A 16,513-nucleotide genomic window follows, 5' to 3' on the forward strand; every position below is an offset into this window, starting at 1 on the left:
TTTTACTATGGGAAATTTTATTTCAACCCATGTAACCTCTTTTTACACCCAACTTAAATTTAAATTGTTAATTGTCTATTTTACCCTATTGCATAATTACTATTAAGTACAAAATGAAATTAATAATAAAACTCAAATTTATCAATAAACCCATTAAACCCTACCATCACTTCTTGTTTATCCTACGTTCATTCTGGCTAAAACCCTAACAGGTCTTGTAGAGAAAAACAAGCTATTTTAGTGATGGAAGATGATTTTGAAGTTTTGAATCCTCCAACTAAGGTATGACTCAATTTATGAATATTTTGTTCGTTTAATTTCAATTTTTTTAAAGTTTAAAAAGATAAGTATTTGAGTTTCATTTTTTTCATCATTCCCGAATTGTTTGTTAAACTTTCTACAATTGGAAAATTCTAAGGAAAAACTTCTTACCAATTGTTCTTAGATGATAAACTTCCTTGCTTGTTGATAAATATAAGGGGATGAATTGTTTGTTTTGTTGCTTATGCACATCAGTAGAAAGAAAAAGGCAAATGTCTGGGTTTGGTAGCAAAAAGGAAAAAAAAATAAAGTAGCCATCAAAATGCTAGTGGGAGGAGGGGGTGGGGGCAAGGAGGCCTCTTTAAAAAAAAAAAAAATCAATTATAGATGTTATTTTATAAAGGGAATGGGTGTAAAGATAACCTAACATTTTGAATTTGATTTGAGATGGTAGTTTAACTAATAAATTTGGGTTTAAAGAGAGATTAATTTTTTAATAAAAAACAATATGGATTAAGAGAGTAAATTTGATGTAAGAAAATGTTACATGGGTTCAAATAAAATTTTTCTTTTACTATTCTATATAGTTAGGATTTTTAATGCATTTTTATTGTAATGATAGTCAGGCAAGCAATCTATTAAAAAAAAAAAAAAAAAAAAAGCTGTTGGCACTAAACGAGGAGAGGGAAACCTTCGAACCTTCCCTGCAATTTCTTGGATAAAGGAAGGAAACTTTCCTCCTCCTGCAAAACAAAACAAGTCTTCGTTTACCTGATCTCAAGACGATCAATCGCCTCACCCCGTCCGCATTTGATTCATTGCTTGATACGCACGCAACTCACTCAAACCCAGTTTCTACCAGTTTCCAGGTTTGATTTTAAATTTCAACATCTGTTTTTGCAATTCAAAACTTTTATAATTTTGTCTGAAGGTATGTATTTTACGGTTGCTGCTTAGAACAGAGCTGATGGATTCAGATAACGGGACGCCGCGGCCTCGGCCTCCTCAAGGTGATGGATTCAGAGCAGGCCAGGGCGATTGGAGGAGTCAATCTCTGCCGTGTTCACGACAAGAAATTGCCATCAAGATGTAAGTTTGTTTGTTTGTTTGTTTATGGAGTTGAGATTATAATTCGATAGGTAATATTCTACTAAGTAATATTCGTTTACTTACATGAATTCCGTGAACGTGAATATACGTTCATACAACTGTACTTTAATTCGAATGTGTTGCATGTAAAGATTCGATACATTGAAGACGCATCGTTCCTCATCTGGCCAAGAGGAATTACCAGAACTCATGAAAATTGCCGCAGTCTTTGAGGAAAATGTTTTTACTTCTGCCACAAGCCAGGTACTCGTGTAAATCTCCGGGTTACTTTTTCATGATATAAATCTCGGGGTCCTACTTATCATGGATTTCATTTTTCAGTGGGATTATCTACAGAAGATTTCTACAAAGATGTTTACTGTGGAGGCCAAGTCTCCGAACACAATATTGGACACTTCTTTACAAGCTAACTCTTCTGGTAATCGAAACCACCCCCTTTGTCTTCCTGCTTGCATGCTTTTTGACATAGAGGTACTGTTATCTTTGTAAATAATGGGTTAAGGTCGAAAGACACATTTTTTTATACACATTTTCAGCCTTGTGATTGAACACATATTAACAGTAGCGATTGAATCATTAGAACTATAATTAAACATTCATGTTGTTACGACGAAGGTAACATAAGTGCACAACTTACAGAAACAGACTCTCTGTCTCTTCTTTAAATCGTAGGTTCCTCTCTTGCTGCCCAACTTTCTTCATAGTTCTTTTCCTCTGAAACTCTCTATCATCAATTAATTATGGTATGTTTGGGTGAGGGATTTTCAAATTCCAAGAGATTTAGACAAAGTGAATAAGAAATATGGATCACAGACAGTTAGATAGCATGTATTAGAAATGTACCGCATGAGGATTACGAAGGTATGTAAGAGAGATTTATAAATAACTCTTTTCAAGTAGTCATTTGCAAATCCCTCTCACATGATTTTGTAATGCTTATGTGGTGCATTACTAATTCCTCATATCTAAACTTTTTGTGACCTATAACTTCTTCACTTTGCCTAAATTCCGTGGAATTTGGAAGTCCTTCACCCAAACGTACTCTAAATCTAAAGAAACTAGGAGAAAAATCTTATCTGAAATGTCCATGCATGATCCTGGTTTCTTAAGCACTTGGGCACCCAGCGTGCGCTCAAAATTTTCATGTGAGTTAGATTGATCCTTTGAAACATACATTGCATGTTTTTGCAGGATCATTATTGATACATTTGGTTCGCATTTTTCTTGACCAATGTTCTAAAGGTAAAGCTGTTCTGAAATTTTTTCATATGACTTACAATATTTTTGTATAACTTTGTACCGATTCTAGATTCCCCAGCTCCGACAAGACATGCAAATGAGGCTATTTGGCAGGAGGAGGTCTATCAAAAGGTAAGCTGCTTTGACATGCCCCTAAATGGCTAGGATATGTAGAAGATGCTATTTTGGCCTTCCTCTCGGGTGGGGATTATATACTGGTGTTCATATGTGATGAAGGATTAAATAGGAAACTAGAAACATCCTTTTCAGGATTCATCCCGCTTTATCAGGAATGCTGACTACAGCTTGAACCAGAGGGACGTGGTGCTAATAGCGTAGGAATACATTATTCAATGGTTGAAGATGAAAGAATTCTATTATTTTCATAAGTTCGCATTGGTATATTCTATGTTGCTTAAAGAACAAGCAATTGGTAGTAAACTAGGAATTTACTATGAACTTTATTAGTAATCGAAAATAAGTTTGAAAGCCCTGGCTACCGATCATCACGTGAAGCTCAACTGTGTTACATAAGTTATACGTGAATTCATGCTTTCTGGACGCATGGTGGCATGCACAAGCTCTTGATATTGGCTTTCTTTTTTTAAAAAAAAAATCAAGTAAAAGCTTTAATAGATGTGGTAAATGATGAGCTAGTAAGAAACAAATAATCTTAGTGCTGCGATGGTGTTTGGAAACATATATCTGTTTCTAATCATATTGGCTTGCTGTATCTGATTTGAAGATCAAAGACATGAAGGAGATGTACTTACCCGAACTGAGTGAAATGTATCAGAAGATTACTAATAAAATTCAGCAGGTATGTAATCACTCCCTCATAATTTGTTGCTTTACTTTTATAGTTTTACCCTTAAATAGTCTTTCCCTTCAAGGTTATCGTCATGGTGGTTTATGGTAGATCCCTTGTAATGACTGCTCTCCTTTTTAACTGTTGCTGCAGTGAGGAATGGCTACATGAAATTTTTTAACATACCAAAAATGCCTTGTTACTTCTTATATTGCTTTACTTTTGCTTACTTATGTCTTGTATTCTTTCTTATATCGCATTACATTATTTTCTAAAAGTCTTGTTACCATACCAGCACGAATATTGTCTTTCAACACAAGCAAAATCAGAGCTTGAGAAGCTAAAAATGTTCAAGACAATGTTGGAGCGTGTTATATTAGTCTTGCAGGTTTCCAAAAGTAGCATTTCACCTAGTTTGAAGGACAAGTTGTGCTTATATGAGAAGCAGATTATAAACTTTATTAGTACAAACAGACCAAGGAAGCCAGTTTTATCTCTGCAGCAAGGGCAGCTCTCCTCATCTCAAATACACAACATGCAACCGTCACAATTTCACTCTACTCAAGTCCATCTTGAAAATCAAATGAACCCATTGCTGCAGAACAACATGACTAGGTTGCAGCAAAATTCTGTGTCTTCTGTAGCTGGGGTTTCAATGGCACAGGAGAACATGTTGACCGTGGGCATAAAACGAGACAGGGAAGAAAGTCTTGAAGCATCACGTCAGGTATCAAGAACCACACTTCAACAACAAAATTCAACGGGTCAACAAAAGCAGCTGCATCAATCACAAAGAGCCCTTCCTGAGACGCCATCAAGTATGTATTTGTTCCTTTTCTTTCTAATTTTTTACTTTTTTACAGTTATGCAGCTCTTGTGTTGTCCTTTTTATGCATCTGCTTTCACGTTATTCAGATTATCATGTATGAGCGTTTTGTAATTTTATTTTGCTTTTATATTACTTTTCAATTTGGGCCTGTTTTATCATATTACATTATGGTTAACGTTGTCATTGTTATATGAATTTATCTGGTTGTGTCAGTTGAACAGGCTACTTTATGTTTTTATGCCTGCCTCATGTTCATATGGCTGTAAACCGTCTGGAAAATAATCGAAGTTTGAATGTTATCTTCTCATAATTGGACTTCTGATATTAAACTACATTGACCGGAATTTGGCTTGGTGAACCGAATATCTTTCATTCCTTTTGATAGCGTGAAATATGGTTGTTTTATAGATAAAGCATTCCTAAAGGAGGCTTATTATTAGGCCGCTTTGATCAAGCGTTTGGTGGTCATTTACTAATGTAGTTTCCCATGACCATAACATTGACAATCTAGTGAATTTTTAGTCCTGTTCTGCTTTGGCCTGTGCAGTTTCTAGTTTGTTTGCATACTGCTCATATCTTTTATTTACAAAAGTACATTTTTAAATTCCGGCATGACAGTTTTCCGTTTTACTTCTTCTCTCAGACTAATGCTCATTATCAAGTTTTTGTACAACCTTGTGTGCAAACATTGACAAATATTTCTGCAATTTATATGGACATCTCTAGATTGCAGGGTCCAGACTGGGAATGCAACTGTGGGTGATTGGCAAGAGGAGGTCTTTCAGAAAGTAAGATGTTTCGCTTGTTGTCCATACAATTATACTGATACAAAATTGCCTTGAATAGTGACTTTCATTCTAGTCTTAATAAGTTTCCTATCATCGGCTGGGAATTTAACTAAAGCTTGCTTCTCTGGGCATTCTTGTTGATGCATTAAACAGAAAAACTTAAATTGATGCATGAGCGAGGGACTAAGAAACCCAAAAATGTTGTGATATTATAATGCTGTCACCAAGCATGCAGCTGCAACAATGTTTCTAATCATCTTTGACTTGCCGAATTTGATAAGCAGATCAAAGTCATGAAGGAAATGTACTTGCTCGAGCTAACTGAAATTCATCAGAAAATTATTACTAAACTTCCACAGGTATGCAATTACTTTATCGTTTTTCCTCATCATTTGTTTCTCTACTTTTACCATTAATTAGTAGCTTTCCATTCAAGGCTATCATGGCGATGCTTTGTGATAGATCCCTTCGGTTGGATCTCCTCTTTAATTATCGTCCCCATTTAGACTGTATATGGCATTGTCACCACACCATCAATGCTGAAAACATCATTTGCTACAAAGTCTTGTTACTTCTTATATTGCTGTTCTTTTGCTTACTCGTGTCTGTTCTCTCTGTTTGGCAGCTCGTTTCTCTTCCAGAATATTCAGAGCGGAGTGAGAGGCTAAAAATGTTCAAGACCATGATTGAGCGCCTCATATCAACCCTACAGATTTCCAAAAATTACATTACACCTGGTTTGAAAGACAAATGGGGCTTATACGAGAAGCAGATACTAAACTTCATTGATGCAAATAGACCTAGGAAGCAGATTCCCTCGTCTGATTTGCACTCCACCCAGCAGCCATACTCTCAATGCCTTGCCGCAGAAGTAAAACTAGAGCAAATAGAAGGCGAGGGTTACTGAGCTATGTGCCACGGTATGAATTTGCTACTACACCTGTAGAGAAGACAAATGTTGCTCCATCATATTCGCCATCAAGAAGTGGCCTATCTAGTGTTCCCCTCCTAAGGATAAGCAGTCTCTGGTTAGAAGCAATTTTTTTTTTGTAGACAATGATGTAACACATGCATTTTTAGCTAGTGAAAAAGTGATTTTTGAACTCTCGTATTTCTCTTCTAGCGTTAAGGTTGAATATGATCACAGGAAAATCAAGGAACAAAACAAGCTGAGGAGTGCAGAAGGAGAAAGCGAGTGTGAAAACAGTTGGATAAATTAGACATAGGAAAAAGTGTTATCGTGAATTTACCATTGCAAATAAAGCGTTCTTGTGAATTTACTAACAAAGGAAGAAAAAATAATGAGATTTTTATGTAATCAAAATTTTAATTTTGAGTGCTAGTAGAGTACAAGCGGCATGAAAAGAATTGAGAAGGTTGAAATGAGAAGGTAAGTGAAAATGTTGCTAGCAGTTCTCATTACAAACATGTCAAGGGTTTGAGATGTGTAATTTGAAGGGATTCAACACTTAAGCTAGATCCTTTGAAACTTAGAAAACTCTCGTCTAAACATAGCCTAAGGGAAAAATCCCCAGCTGTCTAGAGCAAAAACCAAAGAAAAATTCTTTGCTACCGGCTCCCGCTTTGGCTTTGGAGTCGGAAGCAATTATTTTGAAATCATTCTTAGTCTCTTCCCTCTCCCCTACCATTTACTTTGTTTGTTGTAGACTTATCTCCATGAAACAATGTAGTTACCATGATAGTCATCGTCTTTTGGCCCACGCACACAGTAAACACAAGGTTTGGATCCAATTATCATCCTCTATTTAGGGTTGAAGCTGGAAGCCATGAAACGGATTGCGTCGGAATTGGATTTAAGCCAGAATGACACTTTGAGTTTAGATTATCACGTTTTTGTTGTCCTTTTTATGAAAAGTGATTTTCGCATCCTCATATTTCTCTTCAAACAAGTTTTTACAATTTGTAAACATTCTTGGATGGTCAAAGATTTATAATGTGACATAATCAGCAACACTTAATTTAAATTACCAAAAGGTAAAAAGTTGAAAACACATGAAAAAGAAGAGAGGAATCCTCATCAAGAACACAAATAAATAGATTACAATCATCCAGAATCTGTACACTTAGCCTAGAATCTGAACAGGCACAAAATTAATTGATCAAGCAGCACTCATACAGTCTTCCCACCCTCCATACTTGGAACTCAAGTTTCCTCCCCCATTCTGCTCTGCATATTCTGCGACAACCGCTCGCACACAAATGTCCCACGTCCTTGCTATCTCCCCAAGTGACAAGGGTTCCATCAGCCTCCGGAGCGACATATTCAGCTTTGATTTTACCTTTGCTGAAAAATCTTCTAGCTCATCACTGCCATACCAACAATGGATTAAATCGAAAGGATAAATGGAAACTATACCTGCTCTAAGTACTACAAGAACCTAAGAAACATGGCAATGTTATTGTGAACAACAAGAACCGAATAAACATGGCAAATAATTAGCCGTAGGTTCTCATTCTAATAACTATGCGCTGTATACATGGAGGATGATAGTTGGTTCGGGATGTAGAACGATACTTATAATAAACAGAACAAATACAAAGAAAAAGTCCCGATGTCACACCCGACTTCCACTCTCAACTTGTCTAGAAATATGGGAGAGCACAATGGATAATTTGCAGGAACAAGCAATCGTAAAGGCTGGATTGGAAGCTGCATAGACATTAAAAGCAAAGTCAATACAGGAATAGAAAAATCACATGTATGGTTTCTCAATCACATCTAGACTAGTGTGTAAAAGTAAAGCATACCATTTGAGCTGACGGGTGCTGTGACCTCAGATTGGGATCGATGGTCACGGGAATGAAGGAGCACCGGACAATGGTTCCTTGACCACCTCTAAATTGAGCTGAGACTACTGTTGGAGGGGTATCTTCGTCACTGACATCTAATACAGTGTCTATTAGTTGGTGGTTAATTGCTGTAATTTCTTCAAACAGGGTTTGATTCACCTGAAACATGTAATATACTGTAACTGTAAGGATCTCTTGATTTGTTTACCGAATAATAAATTCAACGCTAAGACTCGCCCCAGTAACCCTACCGGGAGTCATACTTCAAGAGATGCACAAAGCAATCGACTCTCTCTGCCTAAACAATTAGGAATCAATTTCAAAATATTATACCAATTGATATGCTGAGAAACCTATCACAAAATGCAACTTTCCTGGCTTGAATATGGAGAAAATATAATATGCCAATAATGATGAGAACCGATACATATTTTACAAAGATGACCGGGAAAAAGAATCTCTAATCTACATTTCAAATATACATGTAAAAGAGAGCGATTGTTAGAATCTAAACTTCAGAACTATAACAGAAAACGTAAAATGTATATATGAACTTTAATGCTTTTATGAAATTAGGTTAAGCTATGGGTTACTATAATAAAAACAACCCAGGAAATGTGAGATATGACTAGATGTTTCCTGTCATAGAAGTCAGACAGATATTGAAATGGAAAGAAAGAAATTAGAGGACAAAAGTATTTGGGGTCCTCAAGTAGAAGACAAAGAGGGAGATGACTTTTTTTTTATTTTTTTATTTTTATCAGATGGTGAAGGCAATAAAAATGACCGAACCCTAAAAACCAAAAGGATAACTCTGATGATAGTTTCTCAACTAAATTGATGTTCTGTTGAAACAGCATCCATGAGATGGCATTACTATTAGATAAAATTATACGCTTCATAGGATTTAGAAAAAAAAAAAAAAAACTCTCAGAGTAGCATCATACCTCAATCCTAGGCCTTTTGATATAAGATATTGCAGTTGATTCCAAGTCAAATATCTCCGTATCACTCAGCCTTGAACTATCATAGATACTTCCAGTTGCTGAGGCATCAACATTAATTGGCGATGTACTTCTGCACCGTTTCATATTTTTTGTTCCAAAGGTCTTATCTTGCCATGCCAAATAACTCTTCTGCAAACGAGAATTAGTCATGCCCACAAAATCCTCACCAACTGAGCCTCTAGATCGCATAAGTGTTGCTGATCCTGATAACCTATCAGTTGTACAAACGACAGAGCCAATGTCCAAAATAGCAGCACTTAGTGCTTTAGATGACATCATGTTCACCTGAAATGGAAAAGAAAATAACATTTCATCTTATAATCCCAATTTTGATGTTATGCAGTAAATCCAACACTTTCTAAAACACTGAAACAATCAAAGAGGAACTTGCAACAGTTCAAACTAACCACTTTAACTAAGCGCTGAATAGGCTGCTTAGAAGCACTCAACTCATCAGACATTATTGTAGATGTATTACAATGAATGTCGTTACTGGATTCTTCAAGTAAGAATGAAGCAGATATCCCAGGAGTGCTGATGGCAATGGGTGATGTGGATTTTGGTGCACCATCTACCATATGATCTCCAATAGTTCCAGCATTCGATAGGGATGAAGTATCAGACATAGGCATCTCAAAATCTCCTGGGACAGACGATGAAGGCAAGGGAACCAAACAAGTTTTAGTAGAGGGTGTGTTTATGGGATAGAAAGTGGTTCTTGCTTCTGTAAAAGGCACCAGAAGATTTTTCTTGTCAATAGTAGAACACCGAGGAACTTGTGAACGGGAAGAACCATGAGTTTTGGGCAAAGCAGTAGGAAATGAAGCTTCGGATTGAAACTTTAGCAGCCTGCTATGCTGTTGCACAATTTGCTTTTGTACTGATTGCTGCAGCATCTCATGCCAATCTTGAGGTTCTTGCTTCAGGGTCTGAGCCTGCACATCTCGCTCCTCTTTAGGTTGTTTCAGGTGCATCTCTTGAAATGTATTACAGCTTGACTCAAAAGCATTCACATATGACTGTGGTCCAAGCACCGGGCTATGTGACAACAAGGTCTTAACATTTGGTTGTTGGAGATTGGTTTTAGGAATATTTAAGGTTCCTGAGGAAACCTGGTGCACTATGTTAAATGAGCCTATCTTTCCTGAATATGTGTCGGTCGGCTGCAGGGTTGGGCACTCAGATACAGACTTAGAATCGTTAACCAAGTTTGTTGCATTGCTCCGCTGTATTGTTGTTGCAGAATCCTGTGAGTTCACTGACTGAAATGTTGGCTTCTTTTCGTCTTGCTGTGTCTGAACTGGAGGAGTTTGAGAACGAAGTTGCATGAATTGACGGGTAGAGTTCACATCAGAAGAACGTTGTCCATGCTGCTCCGAGGGACCAGAATTTCCCCTTCCACGTACACTAAGAATAGAAGTAATGAACTTCTCATATACACCCAGATTCTCCTTGGACGAAGGTGCAACTTTGCTTTTGGGCAAATTTAGATTAGAAATGATTGACTTCACCCTATTCCTCAAGGCATTAAGTTTCTCAATACCGACTGTTTCTGTCTGTTGAGAGACAGAGTTGAGCTGGAAAATTAAGAGAACTTTAAAAAAATAATCATAAAAATTTTTCGTCTAAGGAATTTTAATGTAAGAGAACAAAGCGATCGATCTCATGTTGGATACCTAAAGCAGAAAATTTGAAGTGAAGGATAATTTACCTGCTGGAGCCTACATGTTATCGTCTTATACATATCAGCCAGAGGTATTAAATACTTGCTTTTTAGACTTTGAAGCTGCAAAGTTACATTTCAGAAAATTATTCAGTCGCAGCTTTAACTATTTAATTAACTTGCCCTACACAGAAATGGGCAGATAGTAATTTTAGTGACAAAATCAGTAAGAGAGAGAGAGAGAGAGAGAGAGAGAGATTACCATCTGATAGGCTTCCTCTTGCCCATTATCTGTACATGAAACCCTTCCCTCAGATGTAGAAGTTAGTGTTCCTGTCAAACGAGTATAAAAATGGAGTGCAAGTCAACTGAGAGTAGATCTGACAGGATGAAAGCGGAAATAAGGTGATGATTGGATGTAATTCTACAAAGGGTTTTCAGATAAATATCCATACAGAAAGATATATAGACATCCCAAGAAGTGCGCCTTTCTTCGTTTTAACTAACAATCAAGAATGATTTCCAAAATCCACAGAATTCCCGAAATTGACAATGAGTTTAGAAAGACCGAGCTTATAACATATCTTTATTGCAGATAAATATATTTCCTAGAAGTCAGCTGATATAGTTGGACATATTTTGTAGTTTGTTAATAGATCATTCGAAAGTTTCATAATAATATTGCAACTACAAACGCATAATCACATGAAAATATATTATTGCGCTGCTAAAAGATATGAGAATCCAGAAAAAACTGCAAGACACATGAAGCAACCAGGGTTCATACCGAAGAGAAAATCATGTCAATCAATAGATAACAAAACCAATCAACAAAATAATAAGAAAAGAGGCAGTCAGAATATATATTTTCAAGAACTAATTTTAACAATGACCTACATATGTTTGTGAGGTAATTTTGATAATCAGCTTGATTAGAACTAGCCTGTACCAGTTAGAAGTTCTCCACACATCCAGAATAAGATCATAGAAACTAGCAACTCAATAATATATCAATGATGTATCTAGGAAGGTGTTTCTACTTATTTTCTTATTTAATAAATCTACTTTTTTTTCTGCTGAAACATGATTCAGTTTCACAGTACTTTTACCTGATGTTTGATATGCTTGCTGCTGATCTTGTGCCGATGGATTTGGCAATTGTTTCATCTTCTCTGGCTGTGTTTGAGTGTTCAGTCGTCTCTCAAGAGAGTGTGGTTGTGGTTCTTGATCTTTATTTGGCAGCTGTGAGCTTTGTTGTAGCACAGAAATATTGTTTCTTTCGCCCAATTGCTCATGATGTGCACTTGAAAGATTTGTTTTCTGTAACTGAAACCGTTGTTGTAAGTTATTCTGTTGGAATGGTGACCTGGGCTGTTGCTGCTGCAAGTTAAGGACGCCATTTGGTTGCCCATCTATGTGACTCTGTTGCGTATTAGTAGCAGTCAACTTTCTCCCTATCAAATGTGCTTGCATTTGTGATTGCATTAATGGGTTCTGTGAACTTGATGATACATTTTGATGAATATCCGGAGTCACTTGTGATTGGTTTGTTTGCCTAAAGGCTAGCTGTGACTGATTCTTAATCCTCAACTGTGTTGTCTGATAGAAAGAAGACATCGGGTCCTGCCAAATATCAGAAAGTGGAGAAACACATGTCTCAGAATGGCGCATGACAGGAGTTTGCAACATAGATTGTTGAGAGGTCTGTTGCTGAGTAGGTTTTAAGAGTTTCTGTTGGTAGTGGTGTTGCGGCTGTAGTTGCTTTTGCTGGGTTACATATGAGGGTGAGATATTTTCCTGCCAGACCTGCTTACAAAGATGAGGATTTTGCTGCTCATGGTTCTGCTGAGCAACAATCTGGGGTGAATTTTGTCTCCCTTGCTCCTGTCTCATGTTATTGGCAGTAATATTATAAGGTTGCCCACGTCCTGATAAATTTCGTACAGACCTCTGTGAATTACCAAAGACATTCTGCGTATTGGAATTTTCACTAGCATTATTTGGCAAAGGAACCTGAGGCGTAACACTGACAGTGGGCTGTGCAGATGCTAAGTTAGTAAAACCTCCACCAGATGCAATGTTATCTCGAACACTAGGCAGTGAATGTTGTTCATGTGCTTGAGATGGAGCTGTGGATTGAACAGAAATTGATTGGCCTTGCGCACCACCTTGGGGATGAATACCATAAGATGTTATTACAAAATAAGGGTCAAAATATCAAGACGAATTAATTGAAATTAGGTGAAGAGTACAAGAAATATATGTAAAAGATCCTGAAATGGAATCCTAGTAGTTACAACTTTCCATTGTAAGTTCGATTCCCGATGTTAGGCATTACAATGGGGGGTTGAAGCACACATGCAAGTATTAGAATATAAAATAATTATTGTCTCGTGTTGGAAAGCATAAGCTTCTGAGAATATGATGACCAACAAATTCATCAATATGTATCAGTCGCTACTGGAAAATAGTATAACAAACGTGGAAAGCAAATGATGGGAAGATATATATATATAGTGCAAGCATAGACCAAATGAAAATGACAGAACAAGCTAACATCACACTACATGTTAACACCATTCCAGGTTTAAGAGAAAAATATAATGCACATAAACAGTCAATTTGGAAGCAAAAAGTTGAACAAGCTGATATTGCTAAACTCAATAATTTTAGTTTCCAAAATAATGTCATACCTGGATTCAAGTTTTTTGGCGAAGATTCCAATTCTTCCAACTTTGATTTGATCCGCAGTATATATTCTTGCTAAATTAAACAAGAAATGTTTATTTCAGACTGATAAAAAAAATTACTCAACTACGAAAGAAAAAAGACGTCAGTGAACTGCAAAGATGACTCTTCTAGGTTTATTTCTAAATTAAAGAGAGGTTCTTAGGTTCAAGAGGGGCAATACTGTGAAGAAAAGAATAGAAAAATAAGCTTGAAAAGAAAGCACTCATAACTTAAGGTACCTGGTCTCTGGAAACCATATAAACCTTTTCCTCGAAATTTACAGAAATCCTCTTGTAATCAGACATATGTTTCTCGTGCTCAGAAAATGGAACACGCTTCATTAAGGTACTTAAACTGCATGAGAAATTGTTCTAGAGTCAGAATGTATTGGCCATGCCTGATCAATTAATTTGGGAATTTTATTCGTAAACCAATTACAAAATTAATTTTATTCGTAAACCAATTAGAACTGAAACAACAGTGGTAATACATATCCAGCCTATCAGAAGATAAGTTAAATATGTTAAACATTAAAGTTGATGTTTTGGAGAATCTAAATAGCCATGTATTTTTTGTCTTTTTTTGTATGTGCTGGCAGTGTCTAGAATTATCTTTTTGGGTATTATTTATTATGTCCAGCTTTATTGTCTCCAAGAGAGAAAAAAGAGGAGTCTTTAGAAAGAAACGAAAAGACACTAGTTGTGCCTTTTTCCTCCTCCCTGTACCAGATCTTTTTTGTGTGTGCAGAAAATAGAAGTTGGAGTTTTTTTTTTTTTTATTCATCTCTTTAGCTTGTTCTTCTTTACATCTTTGTGTGTTGATCTTGGGCTAGTGTATTGTATTACACTATTGTTGTTGTTTACAAAATATTTCCTTTCCAGGCTTGCCAATTGGTCATCCTGAAGCTCTTCCGAGTTCAGCCATCATAAAGCGTAGCATGTCTAAATTGAATTTTCCCTCATTTTTTTAAGTACTTAAACAAGTTTTAAAGTACTAATCCAAAAATGTAATGATAAGACAAAATCAAAGTAATAAAAATAAAAAGGAAAATCCTAACGGGGGAATTCAAATGATGCTTTATATGAAATAATGAAATTCAACTTACACTTTGTTCACAACTTTTTCTCGAGACTCTGCAGGAAATTTAGTTCTCCAATTGACTGGATCCATATTGAGTTCAGCTTGAGCGTGCCTTTAATAATGAGTATCCATAAACAACAGACATTGAGTTAGTCATAAAGCTATGTAAAGGACTTCACAAGCAATAACATTTAAAATAACAAATAGCACATACAGAAATGCAAATACTAAGGAGAGCTAAATAAACTTTCAAAAAAACCCTCCCAAATGACAAACTACAAGTTATTTGTAGCACAATAAATACATGCCTTTGTCTCTGTTAAACATTTTTATTGGTTTCAGGTAATTAAAGCCGCGTACAAAGAAATTTATAGGAAGCATCTCCATTGACTAGATTTAAATAAAATCATTTGCACCTCCCTCAATCAAATGATACTTATAAAAGACCATGCTTAGGAAAGACAGGAGCCCAAATTTATCTCCCTGTACAATGGAGACCAAAACTTACAAGCAACTGGTTTTTATTTTCTCTAATTATAGAAGGCAAATAGTAATTCTTCATTTTTAAAAAAATATTAAGATAATATGTCTTACAAGATCGCATCCTATGTGTATGTTTTCTGTGATGAAATTTTACTTCTGTCCACGACTACATCATTTTAGGATCGCATTAGATTATTATATGGTTAACTGGTAGGATTCATATAGCCGACCTCACTTAGTGGGAAAAGGCTTTGTTGTTGTTGTTGTTGTTGTATTAGATTATTATATGGTTAACTGGTAAGTTTCTGATACTAATACATACTTTGTCTCATGGAACCACAGTGCATTTTAGGTTCAGCATGGAGTTATGACAAAATAAAGCATTACTACAAACAACTAAGGGGAAATATGAAAGATCATAAGGAAAATTCTTAGCAGTTTTCTAAAACGAGCTTGAAGCTGCAGTGCTGCACTACACTAAAACCAAAACAAATCTGCAGAAGTATCTCAAATTCTGCAATGTATTACCAATCATAGAATCCGAACATTCAACCTTGACTCATCTACTCAATAGCAGAACAATCAATCAATCATTATATTTCAACAACGAACTATTGCATCGGCATCACTAACTAACAAGTATGTTAGCAACAACTTAACAACTTGTTAGTTAGTGAACACCCACTAATCATCCTCTACTGTATTACTAGCTCTTTCTTCGACTTGTAACAAAAGTAATCTAATTCATACAAGCGGCAAGAGTTTTGTCATTTAAATTCTATTAAGGGAAGCATCGGTGAATGGCTTTCCAACTATATCATATTACAATCATCCCAATTTAGTCTGAGGCCATAGATGAGCAACCACCACTAAACCTCCAAAAGGGAGCTTTTTCCAAAATGCATTTTACCCTATTTTGAGTTTCACTTTGTTTTTTTCTTTTTAAATCGTAGAGACCCTCGACCCCTGCATCTGCATTGCACTCTCTCGAGTCCAAGGCCATAGATGAGCAACCACCACTAAACCTCCAAAAGGGTGCTTTTTCCAAAATGCATTTTACCCTATTTTGAGTTTCACTTTGTTTTTTCTTTTTAAAACGTAGAGACCCTCAACCCCGCATCTGGATTGCACTCTCTCAAGCTCTTCTTCTTCCTCTCCGCTTTCTGTTGTTGAATTAATAAATAAATAAATAATTGGCGAACGGGTTGTGGCTTTGGCTTTCCCCTTCTCCAAAACCCCAACAGTTTTCTGATTTTGAAAACCAAAACAAACAAAAAAAATCTAAAAACTGGACAAGTTGCCAAACGACATCTTGATAAGTTTCATACTTCTGTTATATAAAACCTCAAAACAAGCGCAGTAAAAAATCCCAAAAATAAAAACCCAAATTCAACCATCGAATACATATTTTCAATATACATATAACCAATTCACAGAACCATCACCCAGAAAAATTCACCAAATTAACAGAGACAAACGAAACCCCCCATAGCCAGCCGCAGGTACCCAAATAAAAAGTTCAAAAAATAAAAAACAGAATTAAAAATCTATAGAAAGATTTTATACCTTTTTTGGGTCTTCACAAAACGTCTTGCGAAATCGCAGATTGAAGTAATCAGAAAAAGGGTTTTGCGGAGGACTGGCGGCAGAGGAAAGGGTAACTGATCATCGACTGTGTGCTCAAAAGACTCTTTCCTTTCCCGC

The 16,513-nt window shown here is 36.2% G+C and overlaps 2 protein-coding genes across 4 annotated transcripts; one reads left to right on the forward strand and one right to left on the reverse strand.

The window, feature by feature from the left end:
- The first annotated feature begins 921 nt into the window (after positions 1–921).
- On the forward strand, positions 922–6,142 carry LOC126586244 (mediator of RNA polymerase II transcription subunit 15a-like). Of its 3 annotated transcripts, none has more exons than XM_050251040.1 (11): positions 922–1,130; positions 1,219–1,350; positions 1,503–1,614; positions 1,693–1,789; positions 2,563–2,613; positions 2,681–2,742; positions 3,356–3,430; positions 3,714–4,236; positions 4,974–5,035; positions 5,320–5,394; positions 5,661–6,142. In XM_050251040.1, the coding sequence occupies exons 2-11, from the start codon at positions 1,229–1,231 to the stop codon at positions 5,940–5,942; spliced, it is 1,461 nt and encodes a 486-aa protein (XP_050106997.1). In that variant the 5' UTR covers positions 922–1,130; positions 1,219–1,228; the 3' UTR covers positions 5,943–6,142. The 3 variants fall into 3 exon arrangements, with proteins under 3 accessions (XP_050106997.1, XP_050106988.1, XP_050107008.1); XM_050251031.1 differs by having other exon boundaries at positions 1,224–1,350; XM_050251051.1 differs by lacking the exon at positions 2,563–2,613 and having other exon boundaries at positions 1,224–1,350.
- Positions 6,143–7,057: 915 nt separating this feature from the next.
- Positions 7,058–16,505, reverse strand: LOC126586080 (mediator of RNA polymerase II transcription subunit 15a-like). Its single transcript, XM_050250784.1, has 12 exons — positions 16,376–16,505; positions 14,352–14,438; positions 13,486–13,600; positions 13,210–13,279; positions 11,626–12,684; positions 10,779–10,849; positions 10,565–10,639; positions 9,261–10,430; positions 8,794–9,138; positions 7,805–8,005; positions 7,618–7,706; positions 7,058–7,363 (listed from the first exon to the last, which is right to left on the reverse strand). Exons 2-12 carry the CDS (start codon positions 14,414–14,416, stop codon positions 7,156–7,158), a joined length of 3,468 nt encoding a protein of 1,155 aa, XP_050106741.1. The 5' UTR covers positions 14,417–14,438; positions 16,376–16,505; the 3' UTR covers positions 7,058–7,155.
- Between the last annotated feature and the right edge of the window lie 8 nt (positions 16,506–16,513).

Source organism: Malus sylvestris, chromosome 2 (genome assembly GCF_916048215.2).
Source record: "Malus sylvestris chromosome 2, drMalSylv7.2, whole genome shotgun sequence".
In the NCBI taxonomy this organism is placed as follows: Eukaryota; Viridiplantae; Streptophyta; class Magnoliopsida; order Rosales; family Rosaceae; genus Malus; species Malus sylvestris.